Below are 22,103 nucleotides of genomic sequence, written 5' to 3'. Positions count from 1 at the left end.
TGTGGGAGGTGATCATCGAGCGCCAACAGGCTATAATTCACAATTATATGACCAAAACTATGACTAGTAACGTAATTATTTCAATAATAGGTATACACATTCATGCCTTACTTTTTCACATTAACCGTTATCAAAATTTTACTGTAGTGTAATTAACAGCAAGTGAACACGTTTTTTTATTAAAACACAATGAAAAACTTAAAGAAATTGTAAGAAAAACAAATTACATGGGTCCACTCCCAGACGCACCTGCCGGGCTACTAAGGGAGCTGCCATACAAAGACGAATGCTATAGCATCTGCGTCACAGAAAGGGGGGCCAATTTGGAGACGTCACAGGATAATTTTTAACTGCGATAAAACTATGTAATATGGCAGTACGCATTATTTGACTCTGGTGACTGGTAGAGGAAAAGTTGGTGAATAATATTATACTGTGGTTAAGCGGATTGAATCTGTGAAAATTTCAACTGTCTAGCTATCACGGTTCGTGAGATACAGCCTGGTGACAGACGGACGGACGGACGGACGGACGGACGGACGGACGGACGGACGGACAGCGAAGTCTTAGTAATAGGGTCCCGTTTTACCCTTTGGGTACGGAACCCTAAAAAGAGGACTTTGCCGGCCTAGGCCTGCAAGATGTGTATGAAATTCCATTAACGACCTTTTGTCCTAGCCGCACCTGAAACGTCATACTTCGCAGCCTATTATAAGGAACATAACATCAATATTTCATTGCATGTTTGAGAAAAATAATTTAAACGGCTATTAAATTAATCAAATTAAATATTTTTAAACATACACATAAAAAATAATTTATAAACGTCAGTATTTTCAATGTAAAACTCATTTAAAACTACTTTTTTCGTATAAATTAGTGACATAATTAAAAAAAAAGCCATAACTCACTCGTGAGTTATAGCTTTTTTTTCAGAATCTATAACTCCCGCGGGAGCAATATAGGCCTTTGTCCTTCAGTACACCTGCATGAAATAAGATCTTTTTCGAGCAAGTGTAATGAAAAGTATATTTTAATGAAATTTGAAACATATGCGTTTTGTGACTAGCTATTGTATTACAATACATATATTCTTTATTGCACACCTCAATAAAATAAAACAGCAATACAAGCAGAGGTAAACTACAGGCGGTTTCCAGACAACCTTTAGTTCATAAATTGAAATTTAAAATGATATATAAGTATGTATGTATTATTTAGATTGCACTCTATACATGTAACTAAAAGCGGAAATAACATATTTTACAGGACTCAAAAAGCGGTACCAGAGCCTCTACCATCAGTTTTAACATTGACATAACGCTCACGTCTACGTAATTTACTTTCTGTACATCTCGCTTGCACTATTGCTCGCATATGCGAGTACGAGCGAGATGCATAGAAAGTAAGTTACGTAAACGTGAGCGTTATGTCAATGTCAAAACTGGTGGTAGCCGTACAGGGATTTTAAAGTTAGGTGCATTACGTCTGTGATAAATGTATTGTGTTGCACCCATAGTAGCTAGTTTGTTAGTGCACGACACCTTGCACTTTGTGACTATGCGCTGAAACTTGGCACAGTTGATTCATAGCTGGTTATGAGCCGATACAGACCGGGAGACCTCGAGAGCCACGTCTCATTTAGTGGGAGGGAGGGGGGAAGTTCGACGCCGCCGCGCTTCACTTGGAGCAACATTTCTCTAAAACTGTACCTATTAGGGCATGTGATATATCATTTTCGGATAAATTAAGGATGAGGAATTTATTTTTGGAACCAAAACAATGCACTTTCTAACAAAAAAAAACATAAAGTAGAAAAGACAAAAAAACGTATCTTGGATTTTTTCATAATTACCAATTTTTTTTAAAGTGTAGTAGGAATCTGAAAACAAAAAATATAGTTGTAAAGCTACACTTATTACGTTTAAGAAAATATATAGTTTATTATACAAAACTGTTGTTACATGGGAGATAAAAAATAATATTAAGCGTGGGTCAAAGTGATCTCAATACAAAATATTATTAATGTGGGAAAGTTACAAATTTGTAAGGGAAAACCACCAATGATCGACACTTTTAGCCAGTGTTCGACATAAGTACTTTAGGTCAAAGTGACAGGAATTAATTTTGAATAAAGAAAAAAAATCGTTGTTCAAACTTAAACTATATAATTACTTTGACATATTTAAGTGCCATGTCGAACATTGGTGCAGCGTCGATCATTGGTGCTTTTACCTGTAATTTGTTCTACAATCGTTATTTTTTTAGTTTTTCGTAAATAACTCGTAAACGGTAGCCCACAGCAAAAAAATATCTTTTACGTAAATAATCTGTTTCAGATTTCTTATAAAATAAGTGCTACTTTTTTTCGCTAAGATCAATATTTAAAAAAAATATTGAAGGGAGAAAATAAATACTAAGGTCCCCTTTTTTAGTCATTCGTAAATAACTCGTAAAGGATGGCCAATAGCAAAAAATATATTAATACATGAATAATTAGCATAAACTTCCTACAAAAAAGGTTATTCAAACTTTTTCGCTAGGATCAATATTTAAAAAGGGGACCTTATAATTTATTTTCTCTCTTTAATATCGTTTTTAATATTGATCCTAGCGAAAAAGTTTTAATGACCTTTTTTGTAGGAAATTTTATGTAAATTATTCACGTACTAAAAAATTTTATGCTATTGGCCATCGTTTACGAGTTATTTACGAATGACTAAAAAAGGGGACCTAAGTATTTATTTTCTCCCTTCAATATTTTTTTTAATATTGATGGTAGCGAAAAAAAGTAGCACTTATTTTATAAGAAATCTGAAACAGATTATTTACGTAAAAGATAATTTTTTGCTGTGGGCTACCGTTTACTTTCCCACATTCATAATATTTTGTATTGAGATCACTCTGACGTCTCTGACCCACGCTTAATATTATTTTTTATCTCCCATTTTTCAAGTTTTGTATAATAAACTATATATTTTACACGTAATAAGTGTAGCTTTACGACTGTATTTTTTGTTTTCAGATTCCTGCTAACCTTAAAAAAAATTGGTAATTATGAAAAAATTAAAAATACGTTCTTTAGTCTTTTCTACTTTATGCTTTTTTTTTGTTAGAAAGTGCATTGTTTTTGTTCCAAAACTAGATTCCTCATCCTTAATTTATCCGAAAATTATATATTACATGCCCTAATAGGTATAGTTTTAGAGAAATGTTGCTCCAAGTGAAGCGCGACAGCGTCGAACTTTCCCCCTCCCCCCCCCCCCACTAATTGAGAGGTGGCTCTCGACGTCTACCGGTCTGTTTCTGCTCAAGACCAGCTAACAATCAACTGTGCCAAGTTTCAGCGCATAGTCTCAAAGTGCAAGGTCCCCATACAACGGAGTGCAGTAACAAACCAGCTATAGTAGAAAAAGTAAGAGCGAATCGCCTAGCGTGGTACGGGCATGTGATGCGGAGGGATGAAAGTCATGTGACGAGAAAGGTTACGAATGAATGTGGAGGGAATTAACGGGAGAAGAAAACCGAGGAAAAGGTGGATGGACTGTGTGGGAGATGATATGAAACGAACGCAAGTGAATGATGAGATGACGGGCGAGAGAGAGGTATGGAAGAAAAAGACTTGCTGCGCCGACCCCAAATGAATGGGATAAGGGCAAGCGAATGATGATTCTAGAAATTTACTTGCTGGTTTGATATCGAGGACCCTAGTTCAACTATCAATATCCAATGAAAATTAAAAGCAGTTTAAAATGAATAATTTATTTACTTAACCTACAATGTTAAAGCTCCAAACATTGGAAATGTATCACTGTTACTGAGTTTATACTTAAACCTAGTCAGGCGCCCGCAGGCCACCACCACGTCGCCGCTCGGCGCACTTATCACACACGACGCACTTGAGTTCATGTTCATTTGGGCCCTAGTTATTTGCACTCTAGTTAACTTTAGCGGGATTTCTCTTGTCCGGCAACTTTTTAACTTTATGTGTATACTTTTTGTGGAGTACTTGGTGGGTTCGAAGACTGCTTCTCTGTGGATACCGTTCAGTTGCTTCATGAAGGGTATGGATCGGATTCTAGGGCGCCGCGCGACAGGTCGAACGGGTAGTACGTATGGGAATTCTTCTTCAGATGTTTTGTCAGCGTTCGTTGTGTGTACCGGCTTTTCGTCTAGCAAAGAACAGGATATTCATTATTAAATGTATTCAGTAACCAAAACATCAAATCAAGCGCTGGTGGCCTAGCGGGCTAGCGGTTAAATGTGAGCTTAACCAAACAGGAAGACGTAGGTTCGAACCCGGTGACAATATTTCTTAGAACTTAAGCACGAAATGCGATTATATATTTATCTAAAATATTTGGTGAAAGAAAACATTGGGGGGAATTCGGGTTTCCGAAAGCATCTAAGATGAGGTTTGTACAATGTAAGTGCAATTATAAAGGGGACTTTTTGATCTTACCTTTATAATGAAACAGTGTCCGTCGCGGCAATATCGAGTCACCCAGCATCTCATACAGGGTGTAGTCAGTCACGACGAAGTCTTCCAAGAACGTCGTCCGCTCGGACCTGAGCAGGCACGTCGACACGTCCTGTACGAAAAATTCCATATACATAGCTGTTGTAAAATGGGTGACATTGTATTTTTCCGTGACACGATATGGCAATAATTCAATATTGCAATGCAAAGACAATGCTTGCCAAACTCAATATTCTGGCAGCGTCTATCTATTAATATCTACAGTATGAATGACTAGTGTGACATGCGCCAGCAGAACCTTCGTGATGCCAACCCGGGCGTGGCCGGCCTTCCTTGGTGCATGGAACAGCGCGTCCAGGTGGTCGCCGAGACCTGCAGCAGCTGTAGCTAGAGTATGGTCCAGTATACGCACCAGCAGAGCCTCCCGGAGGCCGACCCCGGCGTGGTCCTTCCTCGGTGCGTGAGCCCTCGCGTCCAGGTGGTCGAGGTGGTCGCCGAGACCTGCAGCAGCTGTAGCTAGAGTATGGTCCAGTATACGCACCAGCAGAGCCTCCCGGAGGCCGACCCCGGCGTGGTCCTTCCTCAGCGCGTGAGCCCTCGCGTCCAGGTGGTCGAGGTGGTCGCCGAGACCTGCAGCAGCTGTAGCTAGAGTATGGTCCAGTATACGCACCAGCAGAGCCTCCCGGAGGCCGACCCCGGCTTGGTCCTTCCTCGGCGCGTGAGCCCTCGCGTCCAGGTGGTCGAGGTGGTCGCCGAGACCTGCAGCAGCTGTAGCTAGAGTATGGTCCAGTATACGCACCAGCAGAGCCTCCCGGAGGCCAACCCCGGCGTGGTCCTTCCTCAGCGCGTGAGCCCTCGCGTCCAGGTGGTCGAGGTGGTCGCCGAGACCTGCAGCAGCTGTAGCTAGAGTATGGTCCAGTATACGCACCAGCAGAGCCTCCCGGAGGCCGACCCCGGCGTGGTCCTTCCTCGGCGCGTGAGCCCTCGCGTCCAGGTGGTCGAGGTGGTCGCCGAGACCTGCAGCAGCTGTAGCTAGAGTATGGTCCAGTATACGCACCAGCAGAGCCTCCCGGAGGCCGACCCCGGCGTGGTCCTTCCTCGGCGCGTGAGCCCCCGCGTCCAAGTGGTCGAGGTGGTCGCCGAGACCTGCAGCAGCTGTAGCTAGAGTATGGTCCAGTATACGCACCAGCAGAGCCTCCCGGAGGCCGACCCCGGCGTGGTCCTTCCTCGGCGCGTGAGCCCTCGCGTCCAGGTGGTCGAGGTGGTCGCCAAGACCTGCAGCAGCTGCAGCTAGAGTATGGTCCAGTATACGCACCAGCAAAGCCTCCCGGAGGCCGACCCCGGCGTGGTCCTTCCTCGGCGCGTGAGCCCTCGCGTCCAGGTGGTCGAGGTGGTCGCCGAGACCTGCAGCAGCTTTAGCTAGAGTATGGTCCAGTATACGCACCAGCAGAGCCTCCCGGAGGCCGACCCCGGCGTGGTCCTTCCTCGGCGCGTGAGCCCTCGCGTCCAGATGGTCGAGGTGGTCGCCGAGACCTGCAGCAGCTGTAGCTAGAGTATGGTCCAGTATACGCACCAGCAGAGCCTCCCGGAGGCCGACCCCGGCGTTGTCCTTCCTCGGCGCGTGAGCCCTCGCGTCCAGGTGGTCGAGGTGGTCGCCGAGACCTGCAGCAGCTGTAGCTAGAGTATGGTCCAGTATACGCACCAGCAGAGCCTCCCGGAGGCCGACCCCGGCGTGGTCCTTCCTCGGCGCGTGAGCCCTTGCGTCCAGGTGGCCGAGGTGGTCGCCGAGACCTGCAGCAGCTGTAGCTAGAGTATGGTCCAGTATACGCACCAGCAGAGCCTCCCGGAGGCCGACCCCGGCGTGGTCCTTCCTCGGCGCGTGAGCCCTCGCGTCCAGGTGGTCGAGGTGGTCGCCGAGACCTGCAGCAGCTGTAGCTAGAGTATGGTCCAGTATACGCACCAGCAGAGCCTCCCGGAGGCCGACCCCGGCGTGGTCCTTCCTCGGCGCGTGAGCCCTCGCGTCCAGGTGGTCAAGGTGGTCGCCGAGGCACTGCACGAGCGCGCGCCGGCCCAGCGCCACGACGCAGCGGATCATCGGCGCCGTCAGCCGCTCGCACGTGCCTTGGGAGAGGTAGTCGAACAGGATACCTTTGCCTGCAATGATTTTAAAATAGTCAAGTGTATACGCCTTTTTAAACCTGCCAGCTAAACTATGGAGACAGAGGTATGTAGTCACCGTTTTTTTTTATGTTTATGTTACCTTGTTTTAAATTAGCATATCGTTTTAGCTGTTCGTAAAGATTAACAGATTTGAAAAGTAAGGATAAGGTAAGGTTCTTGTCGAAAGCATAAGTCTAAGTTTATATTATGTGTCATATAAGAGACATGGAGTGTGTCATATAAAAGACATGGAGGTGAATCTGAGATGTTCTACGAAACCAACAATCTTAATTATGCATTACCTACTAAAGTAATATGTATGTAAGTACATTTATGAAAAATAAAAAATCACCACTCACCAAAATAAATAAAGTTAAACATTAAAATGTTCTACGGTAGTCTGGCTATTATTGCTATGTTCACACACATGTTCTCACTCACTTTTATTTTTTAAAGAATAAAGTAAGTATTTGATGTAAAAAGAAGCATGCTAGATTTTAAAAGCAGATACGTGATTATGATCATAAATTAAAAGCGTAAAGGGCAGATATTTAGATTTTTCTTTTTTGTAAAATAAAGAAAACGTAGTAGGTACATACCTATTGTGATAAAGGAAGGCCATGTCCTTGTGATTTTGGTGAGTATTAGAACCATCTTATCCGCTAGAGAGCCGTTGCCGAGGATGTTGGACACCATCACAGGAAACAATCGCTGAAACTGAAGTATACCTTCGATAATGTTAGTTATACCTTGATTCTTTAGGTATTTCTGTGCTCAGGAATAACCTTAACACATTGACCGCCAGCGACCCGCTAGGCGGGTTCTCTGTTCGTAGACACTTTTCGCTTTTGGTTTAGAGAACTTTATTAGTTCAAAGAAATATACATTTCACTTTAGAAAACTTAACTAAAGCAGCAATAAATAATCAGTACTTAAGTATATCTTTAAACCGGAAATGCCAAGTTATCGCCTACTAACGTAGCTCACGCTGGCTGTAAATGCGCCAATGGCCAAAGAGCAGAACCACCCTCGGATGCCAACTGAATTTATTCAGCAAATGCTGCAGCAAATGCAGCAAAGCTACAAGGGCGTTATTACGTTTATCAGGAAACTAGCTTTTGCCCGCGGCTTCGCACGCGCAGGAGAGTTTTTTTAATTTTGTTTTTTTTTTACGGACTGAACAGTGACTGACCTTAGTCTCACCTGCTTGAAAGTGATGACAAGGCCGAAGGTGTAGCTCACTATTTCAGTAAAAGCTTATTCACAGTATTCACCTTAGAGGATATAACCAACGGATACACCATGTCTAAAATTTTCGGTACAAAATAGTCTGCCGTTTTTTGCGGGGGAGGGGCACATCAAATGTATAGGTACGTCATGTCAGATAAACGTCAGTCCATACATATGGTTGACATGTGTTTGACCATTGGCCGCCTATTTTCGACAGAGGGGAACGTCTGTTAATGGCGGCTCCATTGTTAATTACTCCGAGGTATTCACTCTTGACTTGAAGACACCTAATTGTAATTATATCGATTAATCGAGCTCGACTTATTTAATATAATCTAATGTACGTTTTGTACCTAACACCTTTTAATTTATATTTTTTATTTATGTAGTTGTAGCCTTTTGTACCTATAGCACCTCCTTATACACTACATTAGTGGTTCTCCCTTGGATTGCTAGAGGACGATAAACATTGGGACTCAACTTTAGAGGAAGCTGCGTTGTGCGATTCTCCCTTCAAGCTGCGTGAACTTTTCATAATAATGTTAGTTTTTTGTCAACTTACTGACCCGTTAAGTCTCTGGGAAAAATATAAGGACAGTTTTTCGGACGACATTAAACGGCAACTTGAGAGAGAATTGCAAAATGGTGCGGAGTTTTACATGGATGAAGTGTATCAGTGTGTGTGGTTTGCTGATACCTAGCGGAGGTGTCACGGTTTACCTCGGGGTGAGTTTGCTGATACCTAGCGGAGGTGTCACGGTTTACCTCGGGGTGGGCTTGCTGATACCTAGCTACTGCTTCTCTGTGTACATCAGGGTTCATTTTTTGGTAATTGCTTACGGCAGCTTTGTGATCTGATGATTTGTTTTGCATATATTTATTTGCGGCAGCTTTTAGTTGTTTGTTCCGTGTAGTATTCGTGAACCTGGCACGGCGTTTTTTAGTAACTGTTTTGGTAGCGGTAAGAGATAATGATGAGTCTGATTCTAGTGGTGGGATGGTAATCTCTTCATTCCTTCTCGTGGTAATCTTTTAGGCAACCACAGAGAGGAGTGAAGAAGGGGGCTCTGATATTGTGGGTCTTACGAGTAATTCACTGCGAATATATACGTCAAAATGACCGCTAGACAAATCACTTGAAAATCTTAGTCGGCCCACCGGATTACCCACAGTACCAACTCTCATATATAGCTCATTGTTGCGGTAAACTTCGAAAACCCACGGAAACAGTTGTCCTGCCGCTACCAACTCGCAGAGACTACCGTAAGTAAACGGGCGCGACATTTCAAGACAGTATTCAACGGAGCTGGAGTAATTATCACCGTTACTGTTATGAGACATAATAACAAACTCCTCCCAGTTGGCCACCACGTGATTAACGATTTGCTCGCGCACCTCCCTGGCCATCACCTGCGTATCATACAGAAGATAGGAGATGGCGCGAAACAGACAGGCTCCATCTCCAATTATAGGTACTACGGTGTGAGCCAACATGGTCCCATCAATATCCAACAATTCAACAGCCATTGTAGGTATTAGTGAAATTTTCCCTGAGCTAATAGCTAAGAAAATTTACTTTAAGGGATTGCATTCTCAAAAGTCTGGATCACGTGTGGCTGTAAATCAGCGTGTATGTTACAACCGTCTATGCTATCTTCGTAATTAGCATTCCCCACCAGGGGCCATAGTTCACGTCGGCTACGTTATATTTTAATTTTGATCCCATTTTTGTAATTAGCGTCCCACAAAACCATGGAAATGATACCCATATTGATATTTTGAAATTTCAACCCCATTGCACCCCCACCAGGAGGATGATTGTTCACTTCGGCTACGTTAATTTTAATTTTGATGCCATTTTTGTTATTAGCGTCTCAAAATACTATGAAAACGATACCCATATTGATATTTTGAGATATCAACCCTATTGGGGACTTTTCCCCCTCTTAGGGGTTCAATTTTCAGAAAACCTGAAACACGTGTTTACTCATTTATCTTTAGGAATACTCCTGTGAAATTTGGAATAAAATAGTCTAACTAATCTTGTTTCCCCATACAAACTTTGGACCCCCATTTCACTCCTTTAGGGGATGAATTTTGAAAAATCCTTTCTTAGTGGACCCCTACACCTTATAAGGAATCTAGTTGCCAAATTTGGACTTTCTAGTCCCAGCGGTTTGGGCTGTGCGTTGATTTAAGTCAGTCAGTCAGTCAGTCAGGTCTTTCACGTTTATATATATAGATTTAAAGTGGATTTTTAATAATCCAGCTCCAAAAACATTTTTGCGGTTGTGTGTTTTTGTCAGTGATCTATGTCTAATTGTCTATCTAGGTCTAAGTCTGCCTCTCCACTGAGGCTGAGAGGAGCGAAGATGAAAGGAAACGGGCGGGAATCACTCAATATTATTTCCGCACCAATAGTATTGGTTGATTCCTGCAAATCGCCTCTCATCCCCGCCACAGTGGAGTCGCAGCCTAAGATACTGTGTGAAACCTAAACTAACCTGCTGCTGAATATTGGTATCCAAACTGCAAGGGTTAGAACACAGCGCGTCAACCATATCAAGCACATTGGCCTGCAGCGGTTTCTTAGCCGGCACGTTGAGCGCGTTCAGGTTGTCGTCGTTCAGAACCAGCACCGCCAGGTTGAACAGGTTCGGGAATATCGGCCCGATCCGAGTGTTCGTTGTGAGGTCTTCCACTGCTAATTCTTTAGGTTTCTTTCTGAGGTTCAATATTGCTGAAATTTGTTTTACATTTAGAAGTTCAGCTTATTTTAAAATGTCCAATCTACACCATAAAACCTAAATTTAACGCTGTTGTTACGATATGCAATTCACTTTAGTGACAGGTATTTGATCAAAAAAGGCCTGGCTTTCGTGACGTTTGGTGACGTGATCATTATTGTCTTACTACATGTGTCCATTTTATCCGAAAGACAATGAATTTAAAGACAGGTGGTTTAAAAACGCTAAATAATTTAGTTTTTGCTCATGGGTACCTATAAAAACTATGTAGATACTGAGGTTATTATATCTAGTACTTTATATGAATCATGATTCATGAGAGGTTAAATTAGATGGTTTATCTTTAAAACTTTAAAACATTCTTAAAATTGACAATTTTGTTCCGAAAAATGAATGAATATTTTTAATAATACAATTTATGATTAAAAATCTTAAGATGATAATCTGATGATCTGGGTCACTACGGAAGAACAGCGCTGGCTTTGCCAGCTACATGCTGAGTTGTGACCCTTTTATGGCATTTTGCACTAAATGTTACATTGTATATTTTGTCAACATGTTTTTGTCATCTGTGTTTGTTTGTCATAAATAAATGTTTTTCTATTATATTCTATTCTATAATTTAAGAAGATTAGGCAGGTGATAATGGTGGATATTGTTTACCTCTTGCTACTTTCGTATAATAATTCTGTAAAGCAGCACTGATGTTTGTGTTGTTGTTTAAGCTCTTCTCGTCTGTGATCCATTCCACGGACACGGTGGGGGTTGTGGAGTACACATAGCTCTGTGACGTCATCGCATATTCAGTCACATTCATCACAGGCTCCTAAAAATACGTATACAAACATTAATCATAAATCTGGGATTAAATCATGTTAGGAACATAGAATACACTGACATTGTTTTAAGTTGTAATTTATTATTTGAATATTTATTTTTAATCGACTTGTTGATGTTGATACATTATATTTCGATTATTAAGAGCGCTATTACATTTCGGCGTTGAGCGAGTTTAGATATTTTACGCGCTGCGGCAGGCCGTGCGAGCTCAGTACACCGATCCCTTCTACCACACTCGCACTACAATGATGGATTAAACATTCTTGATCCTTCGCGAAGCATATTGAAATCAACCATAACAACACTAACTGTACTTAACTTTTAAAGTTCTAAAACTGTTATTTGGTAAGTACGAAAATACTAAATGCAGTGCAAATGTACATAGGGGCTGTTCATAAATTACGTCATCTATTTTTGACGATTTTTGACCCCCCCCACCCCTCAAATCATCCAAAAATCAAGCTTCGGATGAATCTGTTTCCTCCTACGTCATGTTACCATCATCCGATGTCCAGACCCCCCCCCCCCCCCACTCCTCCCATTTGAAACGACGTAATTTATGAATAGCCCCATACTCGTACTTATAAAAAAAAAAAAAAAAAAAATGCATTTGGTACCTATAGGTTGTAAAGTTTGTATCAACGAGGGTTTAAAAATCGGGCAAGTGCGAGTCGGACTCGCGCACGAAGGGTTCCGTACCATATAAAAAAAAAAAAAAACAAAAAAAAAGCAAAAAAAAAAAACGGTCACCCATCCAAGTACTGACCACTCCCGACGTTGCTTAACTTTGGTCAAAACTCACGTTTGTTGTATGGGAGCCCCATTTAAATCTTTATTTTATTCTGTTTTTAGTATTTGTTGTTATAGCGGCAACAGAAATACATCATCTGTGAAAATTTCAACTGTCTAGCTATCACGGTTCGTGAGATACAGCCTGGTGACAGACGGACGGACGGACGGACGGACAGCGAAGTCTTAGTAATAGGGTCCCGTTTTACCCTTTGGGTACGGAACCCTAAAAACGAACTGGTACTGAGGATCTGATGATGATTAAGGTGGTCACGGATACCAATCAACCATGTAGTAACATGATTAGGCTCGTTTGATTCGTCTCAACAAGATCTTTGACACTGAAGATACACAGGGTCTGATGATGGAGCTGGAAGGTGGCCACGGGTACCAGTCTATCATGTAACTAAACAACTTCGTGTTTGGGCTCGTTTGATTCGTCTCAACAAGATCTTTGACACAAGACAGTACTCAGGGTCTGATGATGGAGCTGGAAGGTACCATTACCAATCAACCATGCAACTAAACCACATCGTGTTTAGGATCGTTTGATTCGTCTCAACAAGATCTTTGACACTAGGTGATACTCAGAGTCTGATGATGGAGCTGGAAGGTGGTCACCGGTACCAATCAACCATGCAACTAAACCACTTCGTGTTTAGGCTCGTTTTATTCGTTTCAACAAGATCTTTGACACAAGATAGTACTCAGGGTCTGATGTTGGAGCCGGAAGGTGGTCACCGGTACCAATCAACCATGCAACTAAACCATTTCGTGTTTAGGCACGTTTTATTCATCTCAACAAGATCTTTGACACAAGGTAGTACTCAGGGTCTGATGATGGAGCGCGAAGGTGGCGACGGGTACCTGTCTATCATCATCAGCTCCATCATCAGACCCTGAGTAGTATCTTGTGTCAAACATCTTATTGCGACGAATCAAACGAGCCCAAACACGAAGTGGTTCAGTTACATGGTAGACTGGTACCCGTGGCCACAGTCCAGCTCCATCATCAGACCCTGAGTACTAACTTGTGTCAAAGATCTTGTTGCGACGAATCGAACGAAGCCAAACACGAAGTGGTTTAGTTGCATGGTTGATTGGTACCGGTGACCACCTTCCGGATCCATCATCAGACCCTCAGTACTACCTTGTGTCAAAGATCTTGTTGCGACAAATCAAACGAGCCCAAACACGAAGTGGTTCAGTTACATGGTAGACTGGTACCCGTGGCCACAGTCCAGCTCCATCATCAGACCCTGAGTACTAACTTGTGTCAAAGATCTTGTTGCGACGAATCGAACGAAGCCAAACACGAAGTGGTTTAGTTGCATGGTTGATTGGTACCGGTCACCACCTTCCGGATCCATCATCAGACCCTCAGTACTACGTTGTGTCAAAGATCTTGTTGCGACAAATCAAACGAGCCCAAACACGAAGTGGTTCAGTTACATGGTAGACTGGTACCCGTGGCCACCTTCCAGCTCCATCATCAGATCCTGAGTACTATCTTGTGTCCAAGGTCTTGTTGAGACGAATCAAACGAGCCTAAACACGAAGTGGTTTAGTTGCATGGTTGATTGGTACCGGTGACCACCTTCCGGCTCCAACATCAGACCCTGAGTACTATCTTGTGTCAAAGATCTTATAGAAACGAATAAAACTAGCCTAAACACGAAGTGGTTTAGTGGCATGGTTGATTGGTACCGGTGACCACCTGCCGGCTCCATCATCAGACCCTGAGTACTATCTTGTGTCAAAGATCTTGTTGAGACGAATCAAACGAGCCTAAACACGAAATGGTTTAGTTGCATGGTTGATTGGTACCGGTGACCACCTTCCGGCTTCATCATCAGACCCTGAGTACTATCTTAAGTCAAAGATCTTGTTGTGACGTATAAAACGAGCCTAAACACGAAGTGGTTTAGTTGCATTGTTGATTGGTACTGGTGACCACCTTCCGGCTCCATCATCAGACCCTGAGTACTATCTTAAGTCAAAGATCTTGTTGAGCCGAATCAAACGAGCCCAAACACGAAGTGGTTTAGTTGCATGGTTGATTGGTACCGGTGACCACCTTCCGGCTCCATCATCAGACCCTGAGTACTATCTTGAGTCAAATAAATACATATAGAATGTCAGGTCGTTTCAAATATTTTTAATCCTGTCCGGTAGTTTATTAAACTGTACCATTATAAATTATAATACTATAAAAACAGTGCTAGGATCAAAGTCTCTCGTTGCGGTTTACACGCACACAGTATAGCGTTTTACACGGCGCCCGCCGCACACAATGATAAAAACCTCGTCGTCGCCGTTGAAAATGTGCGGAGCCGACCGACACACGTCCTGCCTCTACAAGCTCTGCCGCGGCACTGAGCTGGCGCAGCGCGCGTCATCGGTAATATAGAGTAGTTTTCAAAAAATTGCCAAAAAATTATAGTAGAATTTCATAAACACTAATGTATACCAACAGTATAAGCAAACGTTGCAGATTGCTTGAGTATGAAAATGACTTGGATATTAAGTAGATTTTCGTAGGAATTGACACTTGTTTCGGAGAGAAAATCGAGTTCGTTTTACTTTGATTTTCTCTTTCTCAAAGGTATGTAGGAAAAATATAGTTTGATATGCCTAAAGTACAGGGTATTAGTAATACAAAATAGCCAGGTTTAGCAGAGTAAAATTCTCAACATTTCCAAATAAGAGCTCGCCATTCAGTGCTTCACGGGGTTTTTCGGAAACGACCATCAGAAAAAAAATCATTACTAATTTAATAAGTCCTTTTTCTAATATTTACAACGATATTTATAAAGATAAGAAGACGCTTTTACTGGAACAAGTACTCATTGTTTCTAATAATGAGCGCAAAGTCCTGAATTTTGTCGACTAGTATCATCAATTTTGCATTATTTCGACTTTTCTTGTAAGAGCGCTCTTAATGTATGTCTTTCCCATCACGGAACAATGGTGTTCCGGACCTTTGGGAGGCGTGCGCGGAGCCGAAGCCAACACGTAGAAGCCCTTTTGACACTTTAATGAAATGTAAGGGGTACACCGAGCGGATGCTGCCCTTACCCGTGTCATGGGACGCACGCAGAGGCAGCACCCGCCAGGGTGTAAGGGCTATTGAGAGTTGATGGTAGGTATCTAAAATGAACTAGATTATTGGGTGAAAGCGATGAACTAAGTACTGAGCTATGGGGTAAAAAACCGGACGCCTGCCTAATAAAACGGTATGCAATTTTATTTCCGGCAGACGGTGACTCGCCCTCACAAGATGGGCCCCCACAAAAAGCGACATCTACGAGTAGGATGGCTCAAGGGCAACACCGGTGTGAGCGGCTCAGGGGTGTCGAGAGGTGTGCGCCGCTTTCTACCCAGTGACTGTTAACAGCCACTGTGCCAACTCGCGTCTTATGCATGTTTCACTTCCACCCCTGGAACTTATAGCTCTAACGACTCCACTCTGGCCGGCCGGCTAAGGCAAGCCAAAGGCAGAGAATCCTGTCCCACCCACCCCGATTATTAATATTATTATTTATGTTACGATTTTTGTTGCTTCTTTCGAAATTATCATTCGTCACTCTAAATTAAGTTTTTTTAAAGTATGAATCATGTGTTGTGTAATATAATGTGATTAAATATTTCTTCGCACAAGCTGCTTGCTTTTTGTGAATCCTATGTAAGGGACTCACCAGGACACGGTCTGCCTCGTGTCAGCGTCAATGTAAAAAAATAATAAATACTTAAATAGCATGTTTCTATTAAACTAGAACTGTGAATAAATTACGATAATAATGATATACCAACTACTGTGAAATTATTATTTTATGTAAACAAAATGGTTAATAAAATATGTAACATGGTAATTTCACGCGCTATTAAACATACAAGTTCTATTAGTAACATAAAACGGCCCTTTAGCATTGATATAAAAACCTCTAGCTTCGGAAAAATACACATACATTTACTCTCTTCAAGTCTTCTATAATGAAAATCTTTAAAACGCTTTTAATACTGTGCTTAGCAGTTTTTACTATGTCAGCACCTCAGTTTGAAGCCCTAATGGGTATTTTGGACCCACAAAAGATATTCAGTTTAGGCAGCAGTTTCACAGGAATGGGAAGAAATCTGATGGGTTCGCTGCCTCTGCCCCGGTTGAGAAGCACTGAAGAGAAGAAACCCATAACTGAAGAACCAGAAGAAAGCGTTAACTGATGAACCGTGACGGATAGTCAAAAATATGACAAAGGCAGTGTAATTTCTTTATTGTGTATGTTATCATACTGTTTCCGTAATTATCCTTAGAAGATGCTCAAGGCAGTGTAAAATTTATTGTTCTTTTTTGTTTTTGTTATCATATTATTTTGATTGTAAATATTTAAAATAATATTGGAACCCATAGGATAGATAGAGGGTAACGTCATAAAAAGAAGATTGTTTTTATTATTAATTTAGTTTTTCTGATTTTCTTTTCAATTGTAAAATAATGGCCTTCAGTAGCATTTATTGAAAGCAGCTTCTGTTTCATTATTAAATTATTTTCATCTTGTTCATGTTATTTCTTGTTCTATTCAGTGCAAACTAAATTAATAAAATTATATAATGTGGCACACTTTAAAGACTAGTCTGATTGTTTTAGTATTATACATTTTTCCCGATTAACAAGCATTCTGCCTCTTACTAGCATAAGTGTGGGCATGAGAAATGGGTAGTATGAATATAGTAGTAGCATAGAGAAAGGATAGTAATCCTTACAGTGCTCACTCCATACATAGATAGCAATGCATTTATAATAAGTTTAAAATACAGATTTGTAATAAAATTTAAGCTTTATAAGTACTAAGCAAGCATAATTTATATATAATATATTTTAATATACATCCCATACAAATTATTATTAATAAGTAAGGGCAGCCATGTATGGTGTGAGCTCTCCAACTTATTTCTCCATGGTAGTAGTTATAGTTTGAAACTACATGTTTAAATCTACAATTTAGCTAGCAATGATTAAGAATTAAAAAAAAAGACAAAGAATATAGGCTTCGGATTTTACTCACAAGTGCACAGCAGACCTTTCCGTCCCCAACAGTGGCATACTTCACAGTGTTTGCTCCGACTACAGGGCTTGTGTCCGAGAGTGTCAGCACTGTGTTCACATCCCATGTGTCCACTCGAGACTTCTTCATCATCTCACTGTGTAAAGCAATGGCCTGTAACATGTGGAAAATAAAATTAATGATGGCAAGTTTTTGTAATTTCTTTTTAAATGAATTACTCCAAACTTCCACATTTTGATTTCATCATATATTCCTGTTTGAGTCTAAGTGTTTTACTAGTTAGCCTAAGCAAATTAGAAAAAATTGCGGAAATAAATCGTGTAGTTTTGAAAATTGGTACAGGTATACCTTGTGGTGTCCAGATAAACATACTAAAAGTCCTCGAGGGTAGGGGGTGTACTGGGAGTGTAGAGGGGGGTTGAAAGTACCTTTTTTCATAGTTTATTTGTTTATCTGGACACCACAAGGTATGCCTGTACCAATTTTCAAAACTACACAAATTATTTCCGCAGCTTGCCCAAATTTGGCTTAATTTGACGCGGCTATAGTGTAATATAGCTTAGTTTAAGGAGGAGAAGATTATCATAATTATTTTTATTAATTTAAAGTACATACGATTTATCAAATGACATACACAGCAGTCTATTAATAAGACCTGCAAATTCTAAATTAATAATAGAAACTTACACATATAGTCTGTCTCAACTTATAGCTGACATCTTCCGCCAAGTTTGTGGCTGCCTCAACATTGATCTCAGCACCAACTTGGTCAGCCATGCATAGCACTGAGTCGGCACTGACTCCAGCAAATTTGCCATGAGATGTGGTACTGTCCTAAATCATAAAAGCCATATTGTTGTACATACTAAGCAATATTCAGGTTTTTGTAGCCGTAAACAATAATTAATATGTTGTTAATGTAGTTTATTTATTTTTAAATCAAAAAACAACGTAACATTGGATTTATGCCGCCAAGCTGCGTGAGACATCAGGAAGCATCATTACTTGCCTTTTCATTGAGTGGAGGAGTATCACACTGACTCGAACCTCCTGATTCTGACGCCACAGATTTATTTCTGTCCCGGTCTCTGCTGCTACTTGCTTTCTTCGTGTGGTTTTTCATACTTGTTGATGAATTTGACATTTTTTGGCTGTGCTAAGCAATATCTTTAAGGAGTTGTGTGAACTACACTAATAATTTACTCGTATTGACATTCTACTTGTTTTTATATAGAAGCAACATATTTTAAGTTAAAAACAAACACATCACTTATTCTAAAAAGTTACGTTTTTTTGTGATTTGATGTGATTGTTCTGTTTGACACGACGTTTGTTTGACGTTTGAATTCCTATTTTTTCATTTAATGAGTTTTGTCTGATTTGGATACTAGGTTTTCGTCCAAAATGGATGCCACTCAGATAAAAACATTCTTTAAAATGTTACGACCGGAATCCTTTCTGTTGATTGAACTTTTTTAAAGCTGTTTCAAACGGTTTGACTAGAAAGAAATGTCATGTCCATTGTCAATATGAGGTGAATGAATAGTTTGATGTGTTGGAATTCTCATATTTTTATTTATTACACGTTTATATCATTGTAAATAATACGTGACTCTTAAATACGAATATGACATCGTTTGACGCAAAATTCGATGTAAGTACTTTGAATATTTCAGTACAAGCTTATTGCTGGTTAATTTCCTGAAAGGACTTTTTCATTCAGTATGTTCTGTAGCTCTAAGGATACACATTTAAATTTTCAGATGTAAAACGTGCGAATCCAGTAAAACTATTTGAACTATTTGATGTATAACATGACAAAAAAGGCATTTGATAATATTATCAAATGCCTTTTTTGTCATGTTATAATTACTTTTATTAATATGAAATAAATGAGTCATAAATGTTATTGCTGCACTAATTTATTTTGTACCGCATGAAATTGCAATTTGTTTCGTTATTTCTGATTGTTGATTTAGTTAATTGCCCTTTGAATTCAAGGAATGTTAATGTAATTGCAATTAATACTTTTTCTTGTTCTGTGCTTGGAAGCAAACTGAGCAGTCTTTTGTGCCAGTAGAAAAAATGTGTATGAAATATAAAATCATTGTAATTTATGACTAAATCCCCAGGCAGCAAGTAGCCAATAGAGGTCTGGGATCCTACCGTGAAAACAAAAATGTATTCTTTTCCTCTCTATCACTTGAATATGCAAGAGTGATAGAATGATTTCGATTTTCGTTTCTCGTGGCCCTCTGTTTATTTATTAATCTAAACAAATTTGGAATTAAGTTAGTTTACTGTCATTTCAACAACTAAAACTGATATCTATTGACAGATTGATTGATTATCCATACCTAAAAGTTTACTTTAAAATATAATAATTATTAACACTATGTTGGACACTACACCAAACACAATAAAAAAAACAATGGAATTATGCCTATGGGCGTCTAGTGTCCATCAAGGTGTTAAACTTGATAAGTCATTGTGCGTAACATTTCAGATGTATCCAGCAGGAGATGTGGGAGTGGTAGAGGGGGAAATGAATGTTCCGACACGGGGCGTGCCCTCTGGGGACAGCATGGATTTCAACACCCTAGATGAGCCCATTAAAGAAACATTTGTAAGTTTCATATGCTTTCCTTTTTCTACATTTATGTCAAGAGTATATTATTTATTTCTGTTATTTGATATCAATGTTATTTATTTCAGCTCCGTGACCTTAGAGCTGTTGGTAACAAATTCTACCATGTCCTTATCCCCAGAGAAAAGACCAGTTTGTTAAAAGAATGTAAGTATTGTTTCTTTTTGCAGAGGGCCCTCAGGAGCACCCTTAGCAACACTAGCTCAAGACTCTCCATAGAGGCCTAGCCCACCAATAGTACCAATATGAAAAGAGCCAAATTTCAACCCAGCCCATGAAAAGGAAACAAATGACATGACATGAAAAACCCCTGCCCTAGCTCATTTAAATAGCTTTCAGTTTCTTGTCAATGGAATGGAACAGTCACACCTTCATTTCTACCTAGCGGCTACCAATTGAAATCAGTACATATAATCCCGTCAAAAACAAATGTGAAATGAGAGCCAAGTCAACATTCAGAATAAGCATTGTTGTTGACTTTGCCAGCAAAAGAATTGATATGAGTGCCAAGTCCTAGTTCACTTGAGCTGTATATTGGTCACAAATGCAGCCATTCAGAAAACATAAATTTCCAGGGGACCTGTGGGGCCCGCTGTTGCTGTGCACAATGATGGCCACGTTCCTACAGGGCTCCGCCGAGCGCGCCGACAACTCCAACGACGGCGGGCCCGAGTTTGCCGAGGTGTTCGTACTCGTCTGGATAGGCGCCGCTGTTGTAACCATCAACTCTAAACTCTTGGGTGGCAATATGTAAGTACACAATTGGATGTTTACTTCATTGCTGTCTCATTGTCATAAAAAAGTCAAAACCAATGACGCCAATCAAATATTACTGTAAAATTAAAATTGTGTCCAACATCAAATACCAAAATATTTATAATACCTATCTTAGCCGGTTTAGACTCGCGGCTCGGCTAACGGCTTGCGGCGCGTCTCGTGGCTCGCCTCTACACACTCGCGTTCGGCTTGTCATTCGGTTATAAACCTTATGCCGTGCCTTATGTGGGTTGACACATTATTGCTTAACAGCATCCAAAGTCACCTATTTTTTTTTGCTCTGTGATTGGTCTGGTGGTAATTATATTGGTGTTAAAGATATGATTACATAAGTTTATTCATTTGTTAGCATAACTCTGAGTCTGTACGTATTATTTTACTTATACATTTAGGATAGGACTTTCATTTGCAGAGAAAAATACTTCTGCATTGAAGCTTATGTAGCTGCGAGGATGATTTTTCTCATGTTCTCTATATTTGTCTATATGAGCATAGCTTGGTGACGTTGTTAGATGTTTATGAATTGTTTTGTTCCAGCTCATTCTTCCAGTCGGTGTGCGTACTGGGCTACTGCCTGTTCCCCGTGGCGCTGGCGCTGGTCATCTGCCGGATAATACTGTTCTCCACGCAGAACACCTTTTTGTTCTTCCTGCGCTTCGTCATATCCATGATTGGGTTTATGTGGGCGACTTTTGGTGAGTTATTGCACAGATCATATGGTAATAGGTTACAATTTTTACCTGTTAGTGCCAGTGGCAATGCCTATTTTAGGTGGGGCTGGCACTGGTTATCTTTCAGATAATGTTGCAAATGTGGTTTTTTTATATAGTTTTTTTGTAGAGATATCTAAGTTCTTTATGTACATTTTCAGCGGCCACAAAATTCCTAGGCGACAGCCAACCAGAAGGCAAGAAGGCTCTGGCGGTGTACCCCATCTGCCTGTTCTACTTCATCCTGTCGTGGCTCGTCGTGTCGCACAGCAACGTCTAGGCGCACACTAAGATAAGTGAATTTGTGTATTTATTATTGTGATATGGACAATTTACTAGGTTAATTATGTGAATAATTGATGTAAATTAAGTCATAGTTATTGACTGTTAATATAATGCTATCGGATCAATTCTAATCCGTCTTATTTACATTTATGTAACAATAATCCTGACAAGTTTATGTTGTCGAGCCAACTATGTTGATATATCTAATGATTTTGGGTGCGTAAGGTACTCTGCTTCCCGATGCAATGTTTTTCAGTATTCAACATATCTGTAGATAGGTATTTACTATGAAAATAGAAATATAGCATTTTTTTGCACAACGTAATTGTTGAATGTATTATGATAATGCTGACAGATATAACATTAAACAGACTT

The 22,103-nt window shown here is 40.6% G+C and overlaps 2 protein-coding genes across 2 annotated transcripts; one reads left to right on the top strand and one right to left on the bottom strand.

Annotated features, from left to right (window-relative positions):
- Positions 1–3,746: 3,746 nt before the first annotated feature.
- On the bottom strand, positions 3,747–18,615 carry LOC134792381 (uncharacterized). Its single transcript, XM_063763671.1, has 9 exons — positions 18,319–18,615; positions 17,997–18,143; positions 17,310–17,462; positions 11,281–11,443; positions 10,375–10,610; positions 7,240–7,357; positions 6,441–6,634; positions 4,463–4,592; positions 3,747–4,172 (listed from the first exon to the last, which is right to left on the bottom strand). The coding sequence occupies exons 1-9, from the start codon at positions 18,451–18,453 to the stop codon at positions 3,775–3,777; spliced, it is 1,674 nt and encodes a 557-aa protein (XP_063619741.1). The 5' UTR covers positions 18,454–18,615; the 3' UTR covers positions 3,747–3,774.
- A 221-nt stretch (positions 18,616–18,836) lies between these two features.
- Positions 18,837–21,853, top strand: LOC134792373 (protein YIPF6). The gene is made up of 6 exons (XM_063763659.1): positions 18,837–18,963; positions 19,816–19,935; positions 20,025–20,103; positions 20,532–20,706; positions 21,271–21,428; positions 21,605–21,853. Exons 1-6 carry the CDS (start codon positions 18,937–18,939, stop codon positions 21,721–21,723), a joined length of 678 nt encoding a protein of 225 aa, XP_063619729.1. The 5' UTR covers positions 18,837–18,936; the 3' UTR covers positions 21,724–21,853.
- The last annotated feature ends 250 nt before the right edge of the window (positions 21,854–22,103 follow it).

Source organism: Cydia splendana, chromosome 1, assembly GCF_910591565.1.
Source record: "Cydia splendana chromosome 1, ilCydSple1.2, whole genome shotgun sequence".
NCBI classification, from domain to species: domain Eukaryota; kingdom Metazoa; phylum Arthropoda; class Insecta; order Lepidoptera; family Tortricidae; genus Cydia; species Cydia splendana.
This window is presented reverse-complemented; position numbering and strand designations above follow the sequence as displayed.

What these genes read in the sequence shown, in the direction of transcription:
- LOC134792373 (XM_063763659.1), top strand. Translation starts at nt 18,937, where the DNA reads ATGACATCGTTTGACGCAAAATTCGAT. An exon ending in CGTTTGACGCAAAATTCGAT is followed by an intron (nt 18,964 to 19,815) that starts GTAAGTACTTTG and finishes GTAACATTTCAG; the next exon opens with ATGTATCCAGCAGGAGATGT. An exon ending in GACCAGTTTGTTAAAAGAAT is followed by an intron (nt 20,104 to 20,531) that starts GTAAGTATTGTT and finishes ATAAATTTCCAG; the next exon opens with GGGACCTGTGGGGCCCGCTG.
- LOC134792381 (XM_063763671.1), bottom strand. Translation starts at nt 18,453, where the DNA reads ATGTCAAATTCATCAACAAGTATGAAAAACCACACGAAGAAAGCAAGT. An exon ending in GAAAGGTCTGCTGTGCACTT is followed by an intron (nt 11,444 to 17,309) that starts GTGAGTAAAATC and finishes ACGTATTTTTAG; the next exon opens with GAGCCTGTGATGAATGTGAC. An exon ending in ATACCAATATTCAGCAGCAG is followed by an intron (nt 7,358 to 10,374) that starts GTTAGTTTAGGT and finishes GGTATACTTCAG; the next exon opens with TTTCAGCGATTGTTTCCTGT.